The sequence below is a fragment of the Polypterus senegalus genome, chromosome 8, assembly GCF_016835505.1.
Source record: "Polypterus senegalus isolate Bchr_013 chromosome 8, ASM1683550v1, whole genome shotgun sequence".
In the NCBI taxonomy this organism is placed as follows: Eukaryota; Metazoa; Chordata; class Cladistia; order Polypteriformes; family Polypteridae; genus Polypterus; species Polypterus senegalus.
Window position 1 is genome coordinate 174,682,428 of NC_053161.1, and position 23,899 is coordinate 174,706,326.

Consider the following 23,899-nt stretch of genomic DNA (forward strand, 5'->3'; position numbering starts at 1 on the left):
ATTGTTGAAATACACAGTCCTGAAAAAGGGACGTTTCTTTTTTTGCTGAGTATATTTCTTTAATTAAACCGTGGTATAATCAACAAAAGGAAGTTGATCGAGTGACATAGCGTGTTGGAGAAACTTGATAGCTCACGTTCACAAAATCGCACAGTGCCGGAAATAAAAAAGAAGTCACATATCAAAGTCGCCGTGAAAAGGCGAGTCATAGCCCACCGTCTGAGTGTCCTATGAAAGCTTATTAGGGTACAGAGAAAAAAAAGGCACAATTAGGGTACAGAGAAAAAAAAGGCACACAATGGGGGAAAAAGCACGAAATGTTAACTTCAGTGTCGAAAGTTCCACTTTAATCATGTAGTTTATTTTGTTATTAAAATAGAATATCATAAACTTCATCTTAAAATCGTTTAATTAACCAGTTTCTCAAATCATATTGTAATTAAAGTAGCACGTTAAATGCTTTGTTTTGTATGTGAATCACTACTTGCTTCTTAAACCGGCTATCTTCCTCCAACTGGACACACAATGCATTACATTCGTGATTTTACAGCTCTCTGAATCACTAAAATACTGAGATATATATGTTTTATCATTTTCATGATAGCTGTTAAAGCACGTTATTAAACATGGGTTTCACGGCGCAGTGATTGCGTGTGACCTTCGATGAAATAATTTATTGCAGCAGTACTCTGTGGGTCGCTCTAGGGTTGTGGGTGCCCTGGGCAGAGGAAGAATCGGTGGCCCCTTCACCCGTCGATGTCAATATGGTATCTTATGCACGGTGGTTGGCCACGTCCGTTGCGGACACTGCATAGCCACCTCATGACACAAGCATTTAACTTTTGCCGAAATTTGTCGCTGCATTTTTAGCCGTGTTGTTATTTTCTCTTTCTGTTTTATATTCAATATATATTGGAGTAGCCGTCCCTGCAGTCCTTGTTTTTCTTTCTCCAAGTAACCGATCGCCACACAATCAGCTCTGTAATAGACGTTAAGCCATCTGTAAGCTTAGAGCATTGAAATATCTTCGATTATTCAAAGCGTTTAAGGAACATTGAAATATCTTCGTGGTACATGTTTAATTATTCTATCCTTTATGCCTGTCACAGTGAAAAATATAGATTATTTAAATGAAGTTAAAGATTTATCTGTATAATATAATCAACATATTTTGCTGCATTTCATCTTAAAAATGATATTGTCATCATATGTAAATACGCGCTTTCTAAAGTGGCTCAGTGTTCTTGGGATGAACCTGTTTCTGAACCGCGAGGTCCTTACAGGAAAGGCTTTGAAACGTTTTGCCGTGGCTGAAGTAGTATGTTCTTGAAGCTGTATACCAATAATTCTCTTTCCGATCAGCTGCTGCTGTGATTCCCAAAACCGAGACAGTGATATAAATACTCTAAGTGGTGCAGTGAGAGTAATATGGAAAAAGATGATCCGCTGTGGCAACTCCTAACTGGAGCAGCTGAAAGAAGAAGGTGCAGTAAGAGTAACAACGTTAAAGCAGTTATGGTAATTGGAATACTATGGCTATTCCCTGGACCGTTTATATTGTTACAAGTTAATTACAATCAGATGCATTACACTAATAAACAATATGTGGTTAGTTTCAGTGTATTTGTAAAGCCGCGTCAGAAAAATAAGGTGTAACCACACAGGAACACTAACACTGCTTTGACGCTGGGTGCCGCCAGTCTGCAAAACCGAGCAGAGAACTTGTGTACGACAAGGTATGAGGTACCGTGGAAAAGTGCGTGGCTTTACACCAAATGTTGGTTTTATACATCGCGATTTGAATGTGAAAAAGTTCTGATGCAACATTTTTGTGCGTACGCAGCGTTTATACATGAGGCCCCTGATGTTTTGCTGTCATATTTCTTGACAATATTTTGAATTCACTGTCCCTTTGATCATGTTAAGCTCTCCAGGCTTTGAAGAAACAAGCAGGACAACCCATGATGCTCCCTTCACCTTGAGGCTTTAGTATCAATGTGCAATTGTCTCCTACCTCCAAACATGGTGTCACGTGTTTTGATCAAAGAGTTCAACTTTTTCCTCATTCGTCTACAGAACATTGTCTGTTCTGGATCATCGAGGTGATCTTTTACAAGTTTGAGATGTGTTGTGTTGCTTTTGTTAGATCATACTGATTTCTTTGGTGTTTTCCTTCTGTAAACGACATACTTATATTCTGTTGTACAAAAATTAAAGGAACACTTTTTAATCCGAGTATAGCATCAAGTCAATGAAACATCTGGGCTATTGATCTGGTCAGTTAAGTAGCTGCTTTGGTGTTAATAAAAGGAACAACAGGTACACTAGAGGGGCAACAATGAGACAACCCCCAAAACAGAAATGAATGGTTTAACAGGTGGAGGGAGGCCACTGACATTTATCCCTCCTTATCTGTTTTGTCACTCGTTTTGCATTTGGCTACAGTCAGTGTCACTACTGGTAGTGTGAGGCCATATCTGGACCCTCCAGAGTTGGCACAGTTAGTCCAACTTCTCCAGGATGACACATCAATACGGACCTGTCATTGCCAGAAGGTTTGCTGTGTCTCCCAGCACAGTCTCAAGGGCATGGAGGCGATTCCAGGAGACAGGCAGGCAGTTACTCTAGGAGAGCAGGACAGGGCCCCTTGTAGAAGATCCTTAGCCCATCTGCATGACCCACCGGTATCTGCTCCTTCGGGCAAGGAGGAACAGATGAGCACTGCCATAGCCCTACATAATGACCTCCAGCAGGCAGGCAGAACACTGGTGTAAATGTCTCTGATCCAACCATAAGAAACATGAGGGCCCGACGTCCTCTAGTGGAGGTTGATTGGCACTTGCCATAGAATACCAGAATTTGCAGGTCCACCCCTGGCACCCTGTGCTTTTCACAGATGAGAGCAGGTTCACCCTGAGCACATGTGACAGACATATAAAAGGGTCTGGAGAAGCCGTGGAGAACGTTATGCTGCCTGTAACATCATTCAGCATGACCGCTGTGATCATGGTCAGTGATGGTATATCTGGGGGGGCATATCCATGGAGGGACGCATAGACCTCTACAATCTAGACAGCGGCACCTTGACTGCCATTAGGTATCAGGATGAAATTCTTTGACCCTTTGTCAGACCCTATGCTGGTGGAGTGGCTCCTGGTTCCTTCTGGTGCATTACAATGTCCAGACTCATGTGTTTGTGAGTTCCTGGAGGATGAAGGAATTGATACCATTGACTGCCCCCCACACTCACTCGCCTGACGTCAATCCAATAGAACACCTCTGGGTGGAACATTTTGTTTCAGTCCATCTGACACATCAGACTGTCCAGGAGATCAGTGATTCCCTAGTCCAGATCTGGGAGGAAATACCCCAGGACACCACCCGTCATCTCATTAGGATGTTGTCAGGCATGCATACAAGCACATTGCGCCATTAAAACTACTGAGTACAATTTGGAGTTGCTGCAATGAAATTTCGGCCAAATGGTCTTGCCTGCCTACTGCATCATTTTTTTCCCCTTTGATTGTCTGGGTGTCTTTGAATTCAGCCCTCTGTAGGTTGATCATTTTCATTTTCATCAAACGATGTGGCTGCCATTCTTTCGTTCCTAACACATCACCTTATCAGTCCAAAGCAGTAGAGATAGCCAGCAGGATTTTTTTTCTCCAATTGAGATCTGATGGGTTTTCAAAGTGTTCCTTTATTATTATTTTTTTTGAGCAGTTTATTTTCCTTCACATGGACACATGCACAGAGATTTTTCTGCAGGCCCTTTTCTTTTCCCCAGCTGTGTTTTTTTTTCCCCCACCCCTGCTTTCACACTGTGGTCTTTGCTGGATGCCCACTCCAGTGCTGATTTTGCTCCATTTTTGTAGACAGTTTGGCTCCCTGTCAAGCGTTTCAAAATGCTTTATTCAGGTTTTCCAGTTTTATACAGTTCTTCAGATCTTTTAAGGTCCTTGTGACAACCCTTAAGAGGTATCTGGGTGGAACATTGAAGCACTGAATTGGAGCAACACCGTGAAGTGACCTGCTAACATCATTCTTGCATTGTAAAGTGAAAAAGGCTGTGTGTATGTGTTACTTTTGTGTGAGAGTGAGTTAAATGTAACTTTTGATCCTGAAAACTTTGTTTTTGTGGTTACTGTTAAGGAGCTCTGAGGGTGTTTCATACCTTTTTTTTTTTTTTTTTTTTTGCCATCTACACAAGAGCTAGTTCAATGTTTAATAAAGGTACTTGTATTCAAACCTTTGTGTTTGTTGGTCAGAAGGCAGAGAAAGCTTTTGCAGTTGCTGGCAAGTCCGTAATTAACTGGTGTCGTAGCAAAAACAATCAAGAACAACTGGGATTCCTCATTAGGAAGAAGTTAAACATTTGACATATGATGCAGGACAGATTTGAAGAAATTAAAAAGAACTCTGCAGTAGTAAATAAGTTTAAAGAGGCTGCAAATGTAAAAATAGCTAAATGAGTCATAGAAGACTAATTACCCCAAACTAACAGTAGGGCATTTAGAGTAAGAGGGCAATCATTAAGAAAGATATCAGGGAAGCTAAAATGCAGTTAACAGAGGAATATTGCAGATAAGGCAAAAAGATGCACCAAAGAGAGTTTTTAGTATTTTAGTAATAAAAGAAAAGCCAATGAGGTGAAGCAGATCAGGGACAATAAAGGGGAATTACAGTACATAGACCGTGAAATATCAAATGCACTAAACTTGTTTTTTTTTTTCTGAACTTTTCAGAAGTGAGCAAGTGGATAACATCCCAGTGGTAACAGGGACTACTAAAGAGGTACTGAGAGATTTGGAAATTGTAGAGAGAGAAGTGCTGCTCAGATTAAATAGGATAATACTTATCCCCAAGTGCTTAAGGGGGTAAGTGAATACATATATAAACCTTTGACACTGTCAAAACGCAAAGGGAGAGCAGAAAAAGATTTGGGAATCCGCCCCCTATATTATAACACACAGTAAAAAATAAAAAGATGGCTCCAGAGTACTCTCTGGTTCCGCGTCCAAAAAGGTACAAACTTAAGAGGGAAGGTGCTGGGTTCTTATAGAGACAGGGGAGGAAGAGGTGGGTCCAAAATCAAAGAGCAGTAAATGACGTTGATGGGAGGTGTAGTTAGGAAAGGGGTACAGGAACTGGAGGAAGCTTTTTAGGCTGATTTCTCCTCAGGTGATCTGCAGAAGATGGAGAAGAAAGGTGTGTGCACTTTGTCAAGGCCTCTTCACGTATCTTGCCCTTAGCCTCCCTCCAAAGCACACGTGTGTGAGAACACATTTTAGGAAGTCATCGCACACTGCGGAAATTTCTGTTGACTGGAAAATGAAAAATATTATCTTGTTTTATAAAAAGGTGTTTGGATTGATCCAAGCAGGTATAGGCCAGTAAGCTTCACATGGATGCCAAATAAATTGATTGAAGGAATTTATTAAGGATAAGATTGAGGAAGAAATGTAAAGAACAGTTTTACTGATCAGACCTCCCTCGCCCGAACCCATTCTGATGTGTTATTTCGGCCCCACAGCTAACTTAAGGCACAAGCTCTTCCTCTGTCACCATCCTTGTTTCAGTGCTGGTACATTACTTTATCAAACAAATCACCACGACCAGATCCAAGCAATTATAGGCCAGTAAGCTTAATGTACATCACAGAAAAATTAATGGAAAGAGTTATTAAGGATAAGATTGAGTAACACATGGCAAGGACAGGCGTTATTCTGAACAGTCAGCATGAGTTCAGAAGAGGGTCGTGTTTTACTAACATGATGGAATTCTATGAGGAGGCAACAAAAGGTTAAAATGAAAGTGGAGCGGATGAGATTATCTCGACTTTCAGTAAGCATTTGAAAGGGGCTACATGAGAGGGTGGGCATCAAACTAAACGATATGGCAGTTCAGGGTGATGTTTGTAGGTGCGTGCAGAATTGGCTCAGACACAGGAAGCAGAGAGTGATGGTGAGAGGAACCTTATCAAAATTGGCTGATAATTGGGTGATTGTGAGAGCGGTGAATCATAGGGGTCAGTTCTGGGGCTATTGCTATTTTTATTATGTATATATTTTTGGATAGGAATATGAGTAACAAGCTGGTTACGTTTTCTGTTGATACTAAGCTAAGTGGATTGGCAGTTAATTGTGAATCTGTTGAATCATTACAGAGAGACTTACTTACTTACAGTACTTGGGCAGAATTGTAGAAGACAAAATTTAACGTAAGAAAATGTTAAGTAGTAGGAGGTTTGCACCCTGATCGCTTCGCTCGCTAAACCCCTCCGCTGGCCTGCGGTTTGCGCCAGCCACTTGGCATCTGCCGCTCACGTTGTGAAGAGGTGGGCTGATCGCATCCCAAGGAGACGTCGTCTCTTCTCTGAAACCCCCTAATAAACGGTGATACAATGGGAAAGTTTTTTTTTTTTTTAAACCTCCTCTTTTCTCGATCAGCTCCTGCTGCGTGATTTGCATCTCATGCAGCTCTTTGAACATTTAAAAGCCTCTACAGCAGCTATCGTACTCTTTGTCTTTTATTTCCGGTCCCTGACATGGTTAAATCTTTTGGCACAAAGGCTTGTCTCACAGGACACAAGTTCTTGATATTTGTTTTAGTTAATAATTTAAAAACTGAATAAGAATCTGAAAATCTAACAACATCATTTTAAAGTTCGATAATCTCTGAAAAGAATGATACCAAACATATATATGTAGGTTTTAAAATAAGCCAGATTTAAAGTGTGACATCAAAACATCACATAAAATCATTGCACTTTTAAGCTTAGGATTTTATATACTGTATATTGATTAGATTTGGATAGGAATATGAATAACAAGCTGGTTACGTTTTCAGAAGATACAGTGGAACCTCGGTTCAAGAACGTCTCGGTACACGTACAAATCGGTTTACGACCAAAAAGTTTGCCAAACTTTTGCCTCAGTTCAGAACCGCACACTTGGTATACGAACAAGCCAGTTTCGCTTTCGGTTTGTACATGTTCAGTCTCTCCCTGTGCATTTACTGTACAGCGAGAGAGCGCAAGACACACACACACACACACACACACACACACACACACAGGAGTGCGCTAGAGAGGGATACACACAGGATCTCCAGGCTTGTGAAATAGAGACACATGCGCACACGAAAGAAAGAGCGAGAGAGAGGGAGGGCTGGACGCATAAGGTAGAAAAGGCTTGTTTTTGTTTTCAGTTCTGTTTACAGCGATCGGTTCATAGCGTGCATTGTTGCAATGTTACTTTTCTTGGTGGTTTATTAAATTACGGATTTTTCAGATGTTCATTTTTTTCCCTGTGCTTAAAACTCATTAAAAAAAAGTGTTTTTAGCGAGCGGTTCCTAGCACTATATAGCGCAAACTATTACATTGTTAGTTTTCTGTGTTGTTCAAGGTTTTCTCAGTGTAATTCAGTGTTTTTACATTTAGTTTACTATTACGCTGTGCATTCTATGGTGTAATTAACTATATTTGCGCTTAAAAAATATATATATATATATATATATATATATTTACACACAATTCGTAAGGTCTGGAATGGATTAATTGTATTTACATACAATCCTATGGGGGAAATTGCTTTGGTTCACGACCAAATCGGTTTACGACCAGAATTTTGGAACGTATTCTGGTCGTGAACTGAGGTTCTACTGTACCAAGATAGGTGGATTGGCAGATAATCAAGAATCTGTTGAGTTATTACAGAGAGTCTTGGACAGCATACAGGCTTGGGTAGATTTGTGAAAGATGAAAGTTAATGTAAGAAAATGTAAAGTATTACAAATTGTAAGTAAAAGTGTAAAACGGTGGGCTGGCGACTTGCCCGGGGTTTGTTTCCTGCCTTACGCCCTGTGTTGGCTGGGATTGGCTTCAGCAGACCCCTGTGACCTTGTAGTTAGGATATAGCTGGTTAGATAATGGATGGATGGAAGTAACAGTGTATGGTTTGAATACACGCTTGGAGGTCTGAAAATTCTAAGTACACTTGATGAGATGAATTTAGGAGTCGTAGTGGACTCGTCTCTATCAACTTCCAGACAGTGTTGAGAAGCCATAAATAAAGTTAACAGAATATCAGTTTATATAGCGCCTTAATGTGTGGAGTACAAGTTACAGGAGGTTCTGTTGAAGCCTCATCTGGAGTCCTGTGTGCAGTTTTGGTCTTCAGTCTACAAAAAATACAATGCAGTGCTAGAAAAAGTTCAGAGGAAAGCTAATTCTAGGGGTGAGAGGTAGAATTATCAAAAAAGATTAAATGAGTTCAACCTTTTCAGTTTAAGCAAATGGAGATTAAGAGGAGGCATGAGTGTTTAACATCATTAAAGTAATTAGAGCAGTGGAGCCTGGCTGTTACTTTAAAAATAGTTCAACAAGAACATGAGGACACAGTTGGAGACTTGCTAAGGGATAATTTCACATAAAGATCTCTAGCAGACTAAAAAACCAGGCTAAGATTCCCACCGTCGATAAGATGGTGATTTATTTATTTTTTCAATGGGGATCCTAGAAACGCACCCAGCCTTGGTCTGACTTACACACACTCCCTCGCAGAGACAAAAAAGCAACCGGTAATAGATATTAAAGAATTTTAAATGAATATGATCCTACCCCAGTTCCCCTTTATGGTGATATACAATAAACACAAATTCATTAATAACAAACCGCTAATAAAAATCACACACGATGAAGTCCATGTAAATGTCAGCTGATGAAATGAAAAGATGGCGGTAGGTAGTCCAGAAATCAGCACGCTGTATGTGAATGTAAAGGTCAGTCCTACTGGTATTTCCTGATGAGATGATGACATGTCAATGGGATCAGGAGCGCTCCTTTCTTTGCAGGATGACAATAAATCCTCAGACAGTCCTCATGCAGCAGGAAGACACAAGACAGTACATTAACTCAAAACAGGAGACAATGTCAGGACAAATCGAGAAAACACAAGTAGCAACATGGGAAGGTAAACAGACGGGCAACTTCAGACACCAAACACAAAAGACTTTTTGTCCTCTGTTGAGCTGGCCTCCTTTTAATGTTGTGTCTGCCTCCTTGTCCCCAGTAGCCCCTGCACCCTCAGCAGACGACCAATCAGAGCCACTGCAGGGACTGTAGAGAGTTGGTTTCATTCCCCAGTAGTACTGCTACACATTAGAGTTTTTCTTCACACAGAAAACAGCCATCATTACCAGGTAGTGTGTTGGAAAGTAGGACTTTTAGGGGCTTTGAAAACTCAAACTGATGTTGTTTTAAAGAGGTTAGGTGGATCAGATTGGCAAGAGTTGTTGGGCTGAATGGCCTGTTCTCATCAGATTTTTTGTAATATTTCCAATTCCTGTTTATTCAAAGGAAAATAATTTTGTAAGGTAGTGAATTTTGTCCACCTTTCTCTGTGTGAAGATGGGGTCTACATTTGTATGAAAATGTGCTATGTAACTGATGTCAAGGTGATTCATGCACACTCAATTTAAGAAATTGAATAATACTCCCAAGCTACTGGCTGCAACAGAAGCCCGAAAGATGATCGATCTTCTCCTATTGCTTAACAGTCAGAGACGTGCTCTTGTCTTGGAATTCGGCCTCCTTTTTACTCCAAACCCACCTTTGCACATTGTGTCCATCAAGTTCTGTTTTGACTTTATCAGGCCACAGGACTTGTTTGCAAAATGCATCAGGCTTGTTTAGATGTTCATCTGCAAACTTCTGATGCTGAATTTTATGGTGAGGACACAGGAGAGGTTTTCTTTTGATGGCTCATTCATGAAGGTCGTATCTGTGGTGGTGTCGCTGCACCAGAAGAACAGTACATCATCTCTCCAGAATGTGCGTACAAAACATCATCCTGAATCTATAGGGGTTTTGAATTGTCTTTCTAGCAATCTTATGAGCAGTTCTCTCTGAGATTTATTTTGTTATAAATTAATTAGGAACTGGCTCCTTGAAAACTCTTTGCTATCTTCTTGTAGCCTTTTCCTGCTTTGTGGGCGCCACTTATTTTATACCTCAGGGTGCTAGGCAGCTGCTTAGAGGAGCTCATGGCTGCTGATTGCTGGGACAAGCTGTGAGGAGTCTGAGAATTGATACAGCTTTGACATTTGCATCACATGGCCATTCCTAATGATGACTGTGAACAAGCTAAAGCCATTAAGTAGCTAATTTAAACTCTGACATCTCTTAGCAGTTTTCTGAGACGTCTGATCACTTGGGGTGCCCATACGTTAGTGAAGTAAAGAATAATACATGAATCTTGTTTAAATAGCATAAAAGAATGGTTTATCTTTAACTTTGTGGCTTTTGGAGATCAATTCATCTTCTATTGACTTAACCATTCACAGTAACGGTGGTTTTGATCCAGGGTGGTCCCCACACTTTCGCATGTCACTGTATATGAAATGTCATGACAGTGTATGTCTTGGGTAATGCTATGTCTGAAAAGCCATCGTCTCGCCGGTGTGTATCGTGCATTCAAGTTATAGGACTAAAATGATGAAATCCTAAACTTTCTACTGTAGAAAATGGCTGTGTATCTAAATTCACAAATTCCAATTATTTTTGAGTGATACTCTGATTTTTTTTCTGTCCTGTCCTGATCATTTTTCTGGTTCTTTTCAAACAGTGCCATTACTGACAGCTAAGACACATTTGTTTCCTTCGCGGTTTTCCTGCTTTCACTGCATTGTTGAAAGTCGAAGTTTCATTTTAAACCTCAAATATAACATTCCTATCACTTTTCAGATACTTTAAGATATTTCCAAACAGCAGTTACAGTATTTGCTTCACCACCTTCCACTATGTCTGTTGTACGCATGTCCTCAGATTAACACATTCCATGTCATGAAATCGGTAGACCAGTCAGCCAACTGCAAGTCGATTTTACAATAAATGGCAAGAACTGGGCAATTTTGATTCAAGGCTGATTAATTTGTGTAACACTACTGTTTAATTCAGTTGTATTTATTGTTTATAGTACACTTTGAGTACAGGCCTAGACTGCTCGATGTTTGGAGCCATAACAGAGAAAATAATTACATACGTGAACACACATATTAGAGCCAAGAGACAGGAAAACCTGGCAAATTTTAGTTTACTTAACATAAATAAGTCCTAACAGTAGATACCTTTTAACATTATAATGGTGAGTATAAATGTCACCAGTGTGTCACAAAGCTTACCAGCCCTGGTGTCACCTGCCACTCCCCTATACAGCTGAAACACCAACAGCTGTGCTCTTCCTCAGTTTTCTAATCTTCTCATTTTTCTCTGAGGTGACAGCAGCTTCTGTAGGCCTGGGCACTAAGGCATCACTCATCCATTGTGCTGTTTTTCTTGGTGATTTAAAGAAGACATTTTGATGTTTGTTTTGGTGTAAAATGGTTTTAGTTTAATTGTAGATAAATGTCGGGACACATTCTGATTATTGAAAGTGTCTTTGTCATGCTTGGCATGGCATTCAGTTTTATACAGTACTCTCCGTAATGGCTGAGACAATCATTTTTCTTTCATTTACCCCTTTGCTCAACAGATTAAAAAATTACAAATTGAATAAAGAAGCCATTATGAGGCTGAAAAACAATAATAAAACCATTAGAGACATCAGTAAAACATTAGGATGACCTAAATCAACTCTGTGAAATATCAATAAGAAGAAAGAATGCGCAGGTGAGCTCAGTAATCACAAAGGGACAGATAGGCCAAGGAAGACCACCAGTGCTGATGACAGAAGATGTTGCTGCATTTTGATTACAGCTTGCACATCCTGATAGTAAGAATATTGCATGTATCTCTGTAACATCTTAAATACACCACACCATTCAGATGGCATGATGTGGCTCTCCGGTCAGGCAGTTCACACTGAAAAGCTGCCATTGCCAAATAAACCACAGCTGTTAATACCTGTAAAACAACTGAGATTGTGTGATTTCTGTGTGATGGTCTTTGTAATGAAGGCACATGTTCAGCACACACTTCAAAGAGGATGACAGTAGGGAGTCAAAATCGGCTTATAATTAAGTCATCATCATGAGCCAAAATGTCATTGTGATGCATCAAAACTCACTTTCTGTGTAGCCTGTCAAACATCAGAATGTGAAATGCGCAATGAAATGGGATTATGTGTTCAGTTCGTTTTTCCACCAGCTGTTGCTGAAATGCCAACACAAATAAAGTCTGCATGGGACTTACAAATGCTTAATACTCGACGTAACATTAAGCCAATTTAAACGCCAAGTTCTAGTTTTAAAAATCCGAACATTTGTGTGAGAATTGGCCTACACATGTTGCAGAGCATAAGGAAGTTATATACATGTGGACCTGCTAAGTAATTGTAATAGAAAACGTAACATTAACATATTGAGTGTACTTTCCATGTACGACTAAAGTTTTATAATTGCTTATGCTTATCAAAGGTTGTTCCTAATTTCTGCCATCATGTATTTAATTTGAGGTAATGTTAATAATAAGGCAGTGGATTGTAAATAAGCTCTTTTTCTCCTTTTAAATTTTGTACAGGAAACAAAGATCAGTGCAGTTTGGAATCTGGAAAAGAATTCTGTGGCAGGAGTGCTCTTCAGAAACACCCTAGAGTTCACACGGGAAAGAAGCCATATTGCTGTACTGAATGTGGTAAACTGTTTTCAAAAATGAGCAGTCTTCAGAGACACACTAGAGTTCACACTGGAGAGAAGCCGTATTGCTGTAATGAATGTGGTAAAAAGTTTTCACGTAAAAGCAGTCTGAAGATCCACACTAGAGTTCACACGGGAGAGAAGCCATATTGCTGTAATGAATGTGGTAAACGGTTTTCACAAATAGGCCTTCTTCAGAGACACACTAGAGTTCACAGCGGAGAGAAACCATATAGCTGTAATGAATGTGGTAAACAGTTTTCACGTATGGGCATTCTGAAGAACCACACTAGAGTTCACACAGGAGAGAAGCAGTATTGCTGTACTGAATGTGGTAAACAGTTTTCACAAATGGGACAACTTCAGAGACACACTAGAGTTCACACAGGAGAGAAGCCATATTGCTGTACTGAATGTGGTAAACAATTTTTACGTATATGCAGTCTTCAGACCCACACTAGAGTTCACACTGGAGAGAAGCCATATTGCTGTACTGAATGTGGTAAACAGTTTTCACAATTGGGCCATCTTCAGAAACACATTAGAGTTCACAACAAAATAAAGAGGGTAGCAGTTCAAAAATCAGTCCAGAAAAACAAGCACCCTTCAGGACTTGAGAGTGAGGTTCACTCCTTCCTGGACAGTAAGCACATTTAACTGACTGGATTCCATCCTACTTAGTGTTGTGTCAGAAATAAATCAACACAGTGGAGAATTAGAAGTTTATGTCCTTTTTCCATTTCCAGAAACAAAATAAAGAGCATGGCGTCATATAAACCGCTTCTCACCAACGCCCCTACAGCCTCCATCATGGGCCCAACTCTGCTTTCATAACATACATATTATATCTAGATCTATTTATAATATATTATACACATTTAATGATGAAGAACTCTTTACAATATACATAACCTCACATTAGTCACAGTTCAGCTATATAATAATAAATATTTTTCTATTTTTATATACCGTAGATCCCGGAATACAGGCCAACCCGGTATATTAGCCGAACCCCTTCTCTACCTACTAAATTACATGTATTTGCCGATGACCGGTATTTAAGCCGACCCCCTTCTCCAAGCAAATTTTTCTAAATTTCCTTAAAAGTGTCTTTCGGGTATATTTATAATGTTTATCGGTGAGAATTTGAGACTGCCAGCATTTTTGATATACAATATAATGTGCATAATTTACCAAAACACCAATCATTTTTTCTAATGTACTAACCAAAAAGTTATAAAAAGTGCCAAGCCTACTTCGATTAAGCTAGGAGCATGGCGGCATGCATGGTCGCAGCGGCTCAGGGCTCTCCTTTTCAGTGCACTTTTTTGTTGTTTTTGTACTTTTTTTTTTGTCCTTGTTTGTGTACGATCGGTTTGGCGAACATCCGCTACACCATTCAGAACCTTATAGACATCGGTGTCCAGAGCCAGACATCTGTTTCGAGTGTTTTTCATCACACGCACAACATCCCAGACAACATAGCGAGACCAGCGGGCTCTCCATGGATTGTTGTCGGGTCTAGGAGACAACACAGATGGAGGAGGGAAAGAAAGCAGAAGCGGGGCCGCAGATCCGGCGTTATGCTAAAGCTAAAAAACAACTATACAAGCCCTATACAGAACTTTTTTCTGCACTGAAGGAGCTGCTTTTAATCTCATTGTAGATGCGTATAGTGACATAAAAGTCATTCTATTCTAGAAACAATTTCATACTGTACTCGCCATTTAATTTGACATCTTTGGGCTGCAGTAAGGGAGGAGATATTTCCACAAAATGTCCATCTTCGTTTCGATTGTGAAAGCTTTCTTTACCTTCTCTTCCTTCCTTAGCAATTATGTGTCTTGCTTGCATGGTCTTAATGAATTATATTATATATATATATATATATATATATATATATATATATATAGGTAAATCACTGCAATGACGGAAATTACATCCACAAACACATGTATCTGGGCTCCTACTAACGCTCTCGGTTGTTTGTTTACAATCGCTCAAGCGTATACATGTGACCGCATCCGTTTCGTAACGCAAGATGTTGATCGTAAATCAAAACAAAAAATTTCATTTTAAACTTCCCGATAATTTATTATAAATTGTATTCATAAAATCAGCAACTAAAACACTTTTTTGAATAAATTCTTTATTTAATTTAAAGTACCGGCATGCAAAGTTACTTCTTCATCTGAAAGATGGCTCTGTGGTTTCGTCATTATTTACTTCTGTATTCATCGGCAAAATCGGCATTGCGCTTGAAATCTTGAATCTGAAACGATACTCGTATAAACTGACCCCCAAGCTCCAAGCCAAAAATCTAGGACAAAATTCTCGGCTTATATAACAGGAGCTACGGTAACTAAAAATAAAATAACATACCTTTCTAAAAACTAACTGTAGCACCCCTCTTCTCTTACTGAGGGTTCTTACCTGAGTTGTTTGTTTTCTTCTTTTTTCCTTCTTTACTAACTTTAAATATAACCTTTTACTTTAGCATTCTCAGTACAACTGTTTCAAAGAACAAACCCTTGTTACTAATGTAATTTACATAACTCTACCATTAATTTTACAATTGGTTATTAGACTCCACATAAGGATACTTTAGCCACTTGCCAAACGTGATTTCCCTTTTTTCCTTATATGGCTTAGCCAGCCATTATAAAACAAACACCAAATTTTAATGGTTTAGTTTAAATAAATTAACTATTTAACTATTTAGCACATCCATACAAAAGTATAAATTTAATTAATATAAGAAATCTATATGAGCGTTGAACCAGCAGTCCTTTCTTTGAATGCAAAAAATGTCAATAAACAAGTACAATCCCCTTATTAAACCTAAGCTGGCAAACTAAATAAAAGGAACCAAACAAAAGTCAGGTAAAAGGTACCACAGATAAGCGTTGCAGGCCTGTTACTTGAAGGTGATTGTGGCGTTACTCGGCGACGGCCTCTTATGCTGTAATAGAGCAGACGGCTCTCGTTTTCTGGTTTCCAGCAGATGTGCATCCTCTTTCGTTTCTTTCCTGCGAGTATCAATTCTCAGCTATAGTTGGTCAGCTGTAACAATATCCGATATTGGCAATATAATCCAATGTCTGCTGACATATTCCGTGTTCGGCGTTTCACAGACAGTGCTCCCTAGCTCACCGGTTTACTGTTCTCGACCAGTCTGTCCAAACTCCAACACGTTCACGTTTTTCTGTCCCTACTGTTAATTCTGTGCTGGAATCCAGCCTTTTTTTTTTTCTCTCTTTCTTTTTAAACTCCTTGCTGAAGTTTACCATGGACTGTGTTTCAATCCTTGCTTTTAGTGCAGAAAGCCCAGTTCTCTCCTTTCTTTTCTCGCCCCTTCTGACCTCTGACCCCCGCCTTTCGCTGCTTTCCAAACCAGTAAAATAATTTAACATAAATAACAGCATTTACATTTTAAAGCTTAGAAATTACATATCTTTTTAGCAAAATGTACAATAAATTTTGCTGTATTATTCAAATTTATTTTACACCATTGCTATTACAACCTCATAACTTGCATTGTAAAGGGCTACATAACAAAACAAAAAAAAAAAAATGCAGGGTGCCATACAAACAGTTTCTCGCCAGTGCTTATTAAATAATAAATCCATCTATCTATTATCTAACCCGCTACATTCTAACTACAGTGCCACGGGTTTCTGCTTAAGCCAATTCAAGCCAACACAGGGCACAAGGCAGGAAACAAATCCCGGGCATGGTGCCAGCCCACCGCAGGGTAAACACACACCAGGCACACAGTAGGGACAATTTAAGATCGCCAATACACCTAACCTGTATGTCTTTAGACTTTGGGAGGAAACCGGAGTACCCAGAGGAAACCCACACACAGACAGGGAGAACATGCAAACTCCACGCAGGGAGGACCCAGGAAGTGAACCCGAGTCAGTTACTAATAATTACAAACACAAACTATTAATACAATAAAAATAAAATGTAAAATAAAAATGAAAATCCAAAGTATCCATATGGTCAGGTTGTACATCATGCTGAGTTATATTAAAATGCTGTGGCAGTGCTCTACAAGAAGAAATGCTGCTTTTTTAATTTAGTTTTGTTTTTATTTTTTTGCTTTTGATAAAAAAACATACAAAGACTGTATATAAGAACTCAGCACATTAGTTATTTAACACTTGAGAATTACCAAATAATATTCATGTCAAATCAATAGAATAAAATTAGAAAGGCTTGGAGAGAGCAGACTTACCTGTACAGCATCCACCATCACCTGAGGGGGCCTGCAGTCTGTGGGAAGTCACATTAATTAGCATTTGTGCTACAAAATACCATTGGTATGAAACTAAGTACACACAAACAGTTGCTTTTGGGGAAATTCATAACTAAAAACTACAAACAGTAAAAATCAGAATACACTTTGCTACACATACACACGTCAAGAAAATTTGGAGGAATTAATCTCGAGAAGCCATATTGCTGTACTGGATGTGGCCGACGAATCTCACAAACCAGAATCTTCAGGGCCACAAAAGAATTCAGACTCCAGAAGTGGGCTTAGTTGGAGAAGATCTACACCAGGGCCATCAATCCGTTTGTCTTGGTGTAACACCTCGAAGAATTTAAATGTTATGAAGTACCAGCATTTTATTTTGGTGTTAAATTGTTAATTCCTGATCTGTTATTATGTAAAACTAATGGTGGAATTTTTTTCCCACCCAGAGAAATATTCTTTCAGAGAGCTTTCATAAGGTACTGGTGATGGTAACCTGTCTCAGATGTGTTTTAGAATGAATTTCAAAATGATTTGATATGTTATGACTGATAAGACACTGATAGTGTGTAACCAGGAGGAGGTCACTACACCTGCTTGTGCTAATAGTGAAAAAAAAAGCAACATGTGAGACACAATTGCTTACATTTCTAAGTCACCTTGGCATCAGTCACTTAATAATAATAATTACAAGAAAGTTTAGTAAAATAACGCCCTCAGTCAAAAGGGGTTTCCTCTTCCTTATAGACTTTGAATTCTGCTCTCTTGATTTACTTACAGCGTGCTTTCTTGTTTGTTGCTTTGAATAAATTATTAAAAATCCTCAAATTCACCTGTCTGTCATCTCCAGTCATCTCACGGTGACTCCTGCACTTGGCTTTCTGTTGGCCAAACCCTGTGAATTAGCACATTCATTAGAGGTCCAATGAAACTCCTTTTACATGGTCTTTCGAGTCGGAAGCTAAACAGTCTGACTGAAACCAAAATGGCCAAGGCAGTGTGTGCGGAGGAGCGTAATTTCATCTCTAGCGCACTGGTCATCGATGTAGAAGAGAACATCTGAGCTGACATCTCCACATTCAGCCAAACACCAACTCACACACTGCAGACAACCCAACTGTGGTCGCCTCTACGGCCTTTCAGACAACGGGCTCTGTGCTCTAAACTTGCAGAACTCGTCCGAGGCTGCTGAGAGATGAAGATTCCATGTCACCATTCAGACTGGGATGTGAGATACTGTCCTTAGAGAAGTGACGTGCCCTCCATTGTGAGCTCCAAGGAAAGTGCTGGTAGCAAACCAAGAAGTTCAGTTAAGTAACCGATCCGTTAAATCAGCAGCAACACATTCAGTGGATGTAAAGCTTTAATCCGACTCTGTTTTTCCCCCATCGAGAAAAGTGAGGAAAAGAAATGTGCTGAACTGGAGGAGATTAGGATGTTTGAGTAATTTAGTGAATTTAATTTAACTAACGTTTCCCAGCACTGTTTTCTTGTGAACGTTTGTTTTTGTATCTGGGATATCATCTTTGGAATGAATGGTGGATGGTTTATATCATTTTAAAGACAGAATTGTTGACATAACCAATCAAAGTGCCGACTAATTTGCATTGTGTGGCTCAAATTTAAAAATAAATAAAAATCCTACTTTAAGCCATTGACTGATTAGTGTGTCATTGTTTGTTCATTTGTTTCTGTTACACAAAAGTGTTCAATAAACAAACTAAAATGCAGGTAAAATTCTGTTACAAGGAACTCCCAGGGACCTAAAAATTATTTTGTTATAAAGAGATTCTGTATTTGTTACTATAGTGCCTTCTTTAACTTGTGTCCATGCGTTTGCAATCATTTCAATAGCTTCTTTCGCGTGAATTTTAATCTCCGACTGCCTACAAGTTATGCTGAAAATGTTTCTCAGCATTTCCTTGCCATAATACACTTTCAGGGTGTGAATAATGTTCAAATCCACTGGCTGAAGCTCTGCTGTGCAGTTTGGTGGGAGTAATTCAACGCTAACATTATCTAAATGTTGATGCATGGTGTGGGCAGCACAGTTATCAATGAAAAGCTGAATCACACTTTTCTTCTTCTTCATCATATTGTGAGGTTTCTGAACCCTTGGGATCCCCACCCAATGGCAATGACACTCTAAATTGCGTCCCAAAGCGCGATTGCAGCGTCTGTGGAAGATTGTCTGTCCGTTGCTGTGGCAGGGCAACAGCACAATCACAGCACTTCAGTGAAGCGCCACTGAAGCAAATCACAAAAGATTGGGGTTGTGCTATAAGTAGCTTCTCTCACCAACAAAACACGAGGCTTAGTCTCAGTACTTTAGCAAAACCAGCTTTATTCAGCTTGAAACAGGAACAGCACAGTTATTTATTGTAGCGTGATCTGCCACTCTCCTATACACAGACACAGCAGTCGGGCAGGATCGTGGCCATGTCAGTGACCAAGTACTGCTGTTATCTCCATTTACAATGTACCTACTCCTAAGCTTGCATCACCCATCGAGATCTTTTCTGTTTACTTTCGCGCAGCATAGTTGTGAGCCTGCTGTTGCCACGTACAGACATAGAGATCGCACTTCGGGATGCTCTTTGGCATGCTGTCTAGTTTGGCGAAGTCACAAGAGAGTTTAAAAACCTCACATTTTCTTGAATGAGTGCCAAATTAATAGAAATGTTTCTCGAATGAGCTTTTTTGATGTTTTCAAATGCAGCACTTAACATATGATTGCAACCCGAGATTTTTCTTTTTTTGCCCTGTCTTGCAGAAAGTTGAATATGGCAAAGTTCTGAATTCACTGGTAACGTCTTTGTTCTTTTTGCCACAATTGAGAGCTGCAAAAATGTAAAGATTTTTTTTCTAATATGAACTGTTATCGTTTTTTCGTTTCTATAGGAAGGTGACAATAAGTTAAAATCTAATGGATGTTTTTCAAATGTTGGCGAGCTACAAACAATAGGTATCACTGAAAACTGCAGGAAACAAAAAAGGCAAAAAAAAAAAAAAAAAAGAGTACGAGGAAAGATCGAAGAAAGAAAAAAAAATTACAATGTTTTTGTTTGGGAATCGTGCACAACAGAGCTAAAAGCTCTTTGGATGATTCATTCAGGCGTTTCAAGGTCTTTTGTGCACTTCGTTGTAATGAAGTATCTGTTGAATGTACTTCATAGTAACAAGATTTCTATAGACTCGTGTCATATGGGGAAACTGTCAGGACCATAAAAATACTTTGTTGTAACAGAATTTTACCCATAATTTAATATACATAGGCAACTGATTATTAAAACTGTTTTGTATTAAAAAAATAATCACTGAGTTATGTCTGCTTTACAGAAAAACATTAATTGCTTGAAGAAAATATGACAAATTGCAATTAATACACATTGACTTTCGATTACAAATTTGAACTAAGTGATCCATTGAAATTGAATTTTTTAGTCAGTTATTCGATTCTTGCTTTCTTTTTTTCACATTTTCGCGACCCCCTAGGTGGAGCCCGCCCCACAGTTTGAGAACCACTGTTGTAGGGGTTTTTTTGTAAAACACTCTGTGGCACTTCAAGCTAAATTCGATTTCCTTTGTTATTCAGCTGTCCAAAAGAAAACAAGAATCGAAAATATGAAAAATACATCTATTGAACCCAAAACAAATTAACTTAAACTACATTCTGATACTAAAAAAATAAATATAGAGATAGATAAATGTCGATAAAAGTTAGGTATAATAAAATATGCAAATAAACTGTAAAGAGAATAAAATCTGATATTTTTTATTTATTCATTTATTTTCATGATTAGCATGCCAGACATTTGACCATTTGAGGAAAAAATAATGGTAAATTTGTGTTGTAACCAGAATGTGAATTATTTGGGCTTGCAAAAAACGATATATGATAGAAGATATCAGATGTCTCCAGTTCCTACCCAGTTCCTTTAGGGACTTTAAATGGCTATTATCATTTGAAATGAGTACAGAAATTAAGTTATATGCTATGTTAGGGGTGAATGTGATCAGAAAAGCACTGACGATTCTAAAGATCAGTCAAGAAAACTGTTGGGGAAAAAAGGGCAGAACTCTTTTGGAAACAAGGATTTTTTTATGTTTTAAAATTGGACCTTTACAAAGATGCTTTTAAATGCTTTATTTTCTAACGCTGCTTTATTTTCATGTTAAAGCAACTGGTCATTTTACTTGGCTACTGAAAATGTATTTTTTTAGTGTTTAATTAAGAATTACCTGAATATTTGATGATTAGTTTAAGCAGAAAGAGTAATTAGCTCTGCTATTTTGTGAGCTATACAAGTGTGCTGAGCTGTTGGCTTCCATTTATGAGGTCACTAGCACAAGCTAAAGCTGCTGATTTTAAAAATGTGATTTTAGTTCAATGAACTTCGGATGTGCAAAAGAGCGCTTCTTATAACCCCTGCCTCTAGTTAAACAAGCACACCTCACTATAGCCTCCTGGCTGTAAGAGCAGAAGCGTATGAGCTATGAATGAATTTTCAGAGACAAGAAATTTAAATGTAATAAAGGAAAAGTTGTCTTGGAGACAAGATGACCACATCATACCTAGATTACCTTTATAAAATCAGTATAAAAGCTGCTCAAAAAAGAATAAAAGAAAGATCTTGACTTATGGCTGATACGTTAAGCAACACAAAAAATGGATCACCTGGAAAAAACAAAACATTTAGCAATACCAGGTTGTGTGGTGTTCACACTTTATTTTGCTTTTGTTTTATGGCTCTGTGTATTTGACCTATAATTCTTTTCTCTTGCCTGTTATGGAGCTCTGTCTAATTACCTGAAGTTACAGGAATTGGGAAGTGATGAACTATTTTGGTAAGAATATGTGTTAAGGTCTACATAAGAGAGTATAAAGTGGAAAAGTGTCACCCTAGGGCCCTAGCATGACAAAACAAAAATCATAATTGAGCTTTTCTGTGTTTTTTAACTTTTTAATTAAAAATAGTAAAATGTTTTCTAATTATCACCTGTGTTAATAGAAATAATTTTAGTTTTTGAGTAGACAGAAAATATCTAAATTTTGTGCTAGTGTAACAGTGAGTGCTTTTACATGCATGTACAAAACTAGGATAAGGTGAGTAACCAGGCTAGGGTAGAAACCTGCTTTCTTATAAATCTTCGTTTAAATGCACAAGTGTATTTACAGAGTTTTCCTTTGTCAAAATGCTCCTATGTTATAGAAATGAGTTAAGGAAAAAATGAAAAATCATCACTGGCCACAGCAAATCCTAAAACACACATGCAATCTGTCTCTGTTGATCATTGTGGTGTTACTTTTAAAAATAACTTAATTATATTACTCCTTACTTACAAGAGAGTAACCAAACATGGTTTATAGTGTAAGGGACGACAGACATGGGCTGGCATCTCTACATGTACAGGACATGGTTCATTACCCAGCCAGGAGGACAATGTAATTAAGGAAATTAGGGTTTTGCTCTTTTTAAGCAGGTGTCTGTTGTCTGATTGTATTTCACAGACCCCAGAAAATAAGCCCTAAGGTTAATATCTGTATGTGTGAACATTTTCTGTATCAGCCGCCGGTTGCTCCGACCCACAGCTGAACTGTGAGCCAACACCCCCCTTTGGTTCCCAAAGCCATGTGGACCGCTTGCTTCCACAAGATGTTTCCTTAGGGTCAGCTGAAGATACATGTATTTAAAATGTGGGGTGAGTTTGAATAGAAAAGGGCTTGTTTTAAGATCGATTTTAATATAAATTATAATTACCCATTATACACCAGAGGATAGATATTTTTTAGACGTCTCAAACGTGATTTAAAAGGGAACTGCTTTATATTATTTAACTGTGTGTGATTTTTAAAATCCCTTAACTTTAAAAGTTAAGTACAACCTTTACATCTCATGGACAGACGTTCCGGGCGCTCACGAACAGGTTGGGGTCAAAGGAAGGGAACTTGCAGACAGCAAGTTGGTAGTTGAGAAATCGGTCTAAAATAGTTGGAGTGGAGATGGCTCTCTGAAACTGCTTCCCAGAATGTCCTTTTTGTCTCATGCTATGTGATAATCAGGAAACAGAGAGCTGCTATGCAAATAGATCAAAATAAAGAAATGGTTCAGAAACCCTTCTAATGTGCGGCACGTGACTTTGCTAGTAGCTGAGGGATTTGAGAGCAAAGACTCTGGGCCTGTGATGAAAAGCGCAAAGCGAGCATGATGGAGCCTAACAGATAAAATAATGATTAATCGATCTGAGGATAAAAAATACATAAGAATTTAGCACACAGCTAGCATGGAAGGTGTGACCAAAGTAGTGGAACTGCCGGCATCTCGACAGTTAGAAATGCATAAAAACAAAACAAGAACTGCTAAGGCTGGACATGGAGGAGCAGTCCTGACCAAGCTGTGGTCTGCACAAAACAAGGATGTGGGCCTAGTAGTTGAGCCAGTCAATCCAGTGGAAGTGATGGTGAAGCCTGGGTGCAAGCCCCTCTTAAACCTGAGGCAGAGGAAGGAATAGAGAGCACGATAACAGGGCTTTTACAGGCAGGAGTGTTAAAAGAGACACAAAGTGTTTGTAACATGAGACTGCTCCATGTCTTGAAAGGTGATAAATCAAAGTGGACGTTAGTACATGACCTAAGTGAGGTGAACGATGGAGTACGGGACTGGCCAGCAGAGATCCCTAACCCCCAAACATTCCTGAAAGTACAAACATGTGCGCTGGGATGAACACACCAGGGGGCTTGTCAGCAGTGCTCCGGGACTCATACAGTTTGTAGACACGTGCCTGCTCGGGGGTGCGCAGAGCCTGTCAGCTTTGAGAGCCACGTACTCGGCTGTGTAGAGAGATCCGGCACATTACTTTCTGCGGGAAACCTGCTTCTCCGCTGCGGCTGTAAAGTGCCTTTCTGTGAAATATGGGTGCTCGAAGCACACAACTGTGTGAAGGCGATCGCGCTCCACGCTGCAGCAGGGGCTGGCTCAACCCATGTCTGCGCTCTGAGA

General features: G+C 39.1%; 1 protein-coding gene across 1 annotated transcript in view; it reads left to right on the top strand.

Annotated features, from left to right (window-relative positions):
* LOC120533476 (gastrula zinc finger protein XlCGF57.1-like) overlaps window positions 1-23,899 on the top strand; it is an 87,527-nt gene that overhangs the window by 13,885 nt on the left and 49,743 nt on the right. The window contains exon 3 of the mRNA XM_039760392.1: window positions 12,519-13,174. Within this exon, the coding sequence (XP_039616326.1) occupies window positions 12,519-13,174 (656 nt within the window). The remainder of the gene's footprint in view (window positions 1-12,518; window positions 13,175-23,899) is intronic.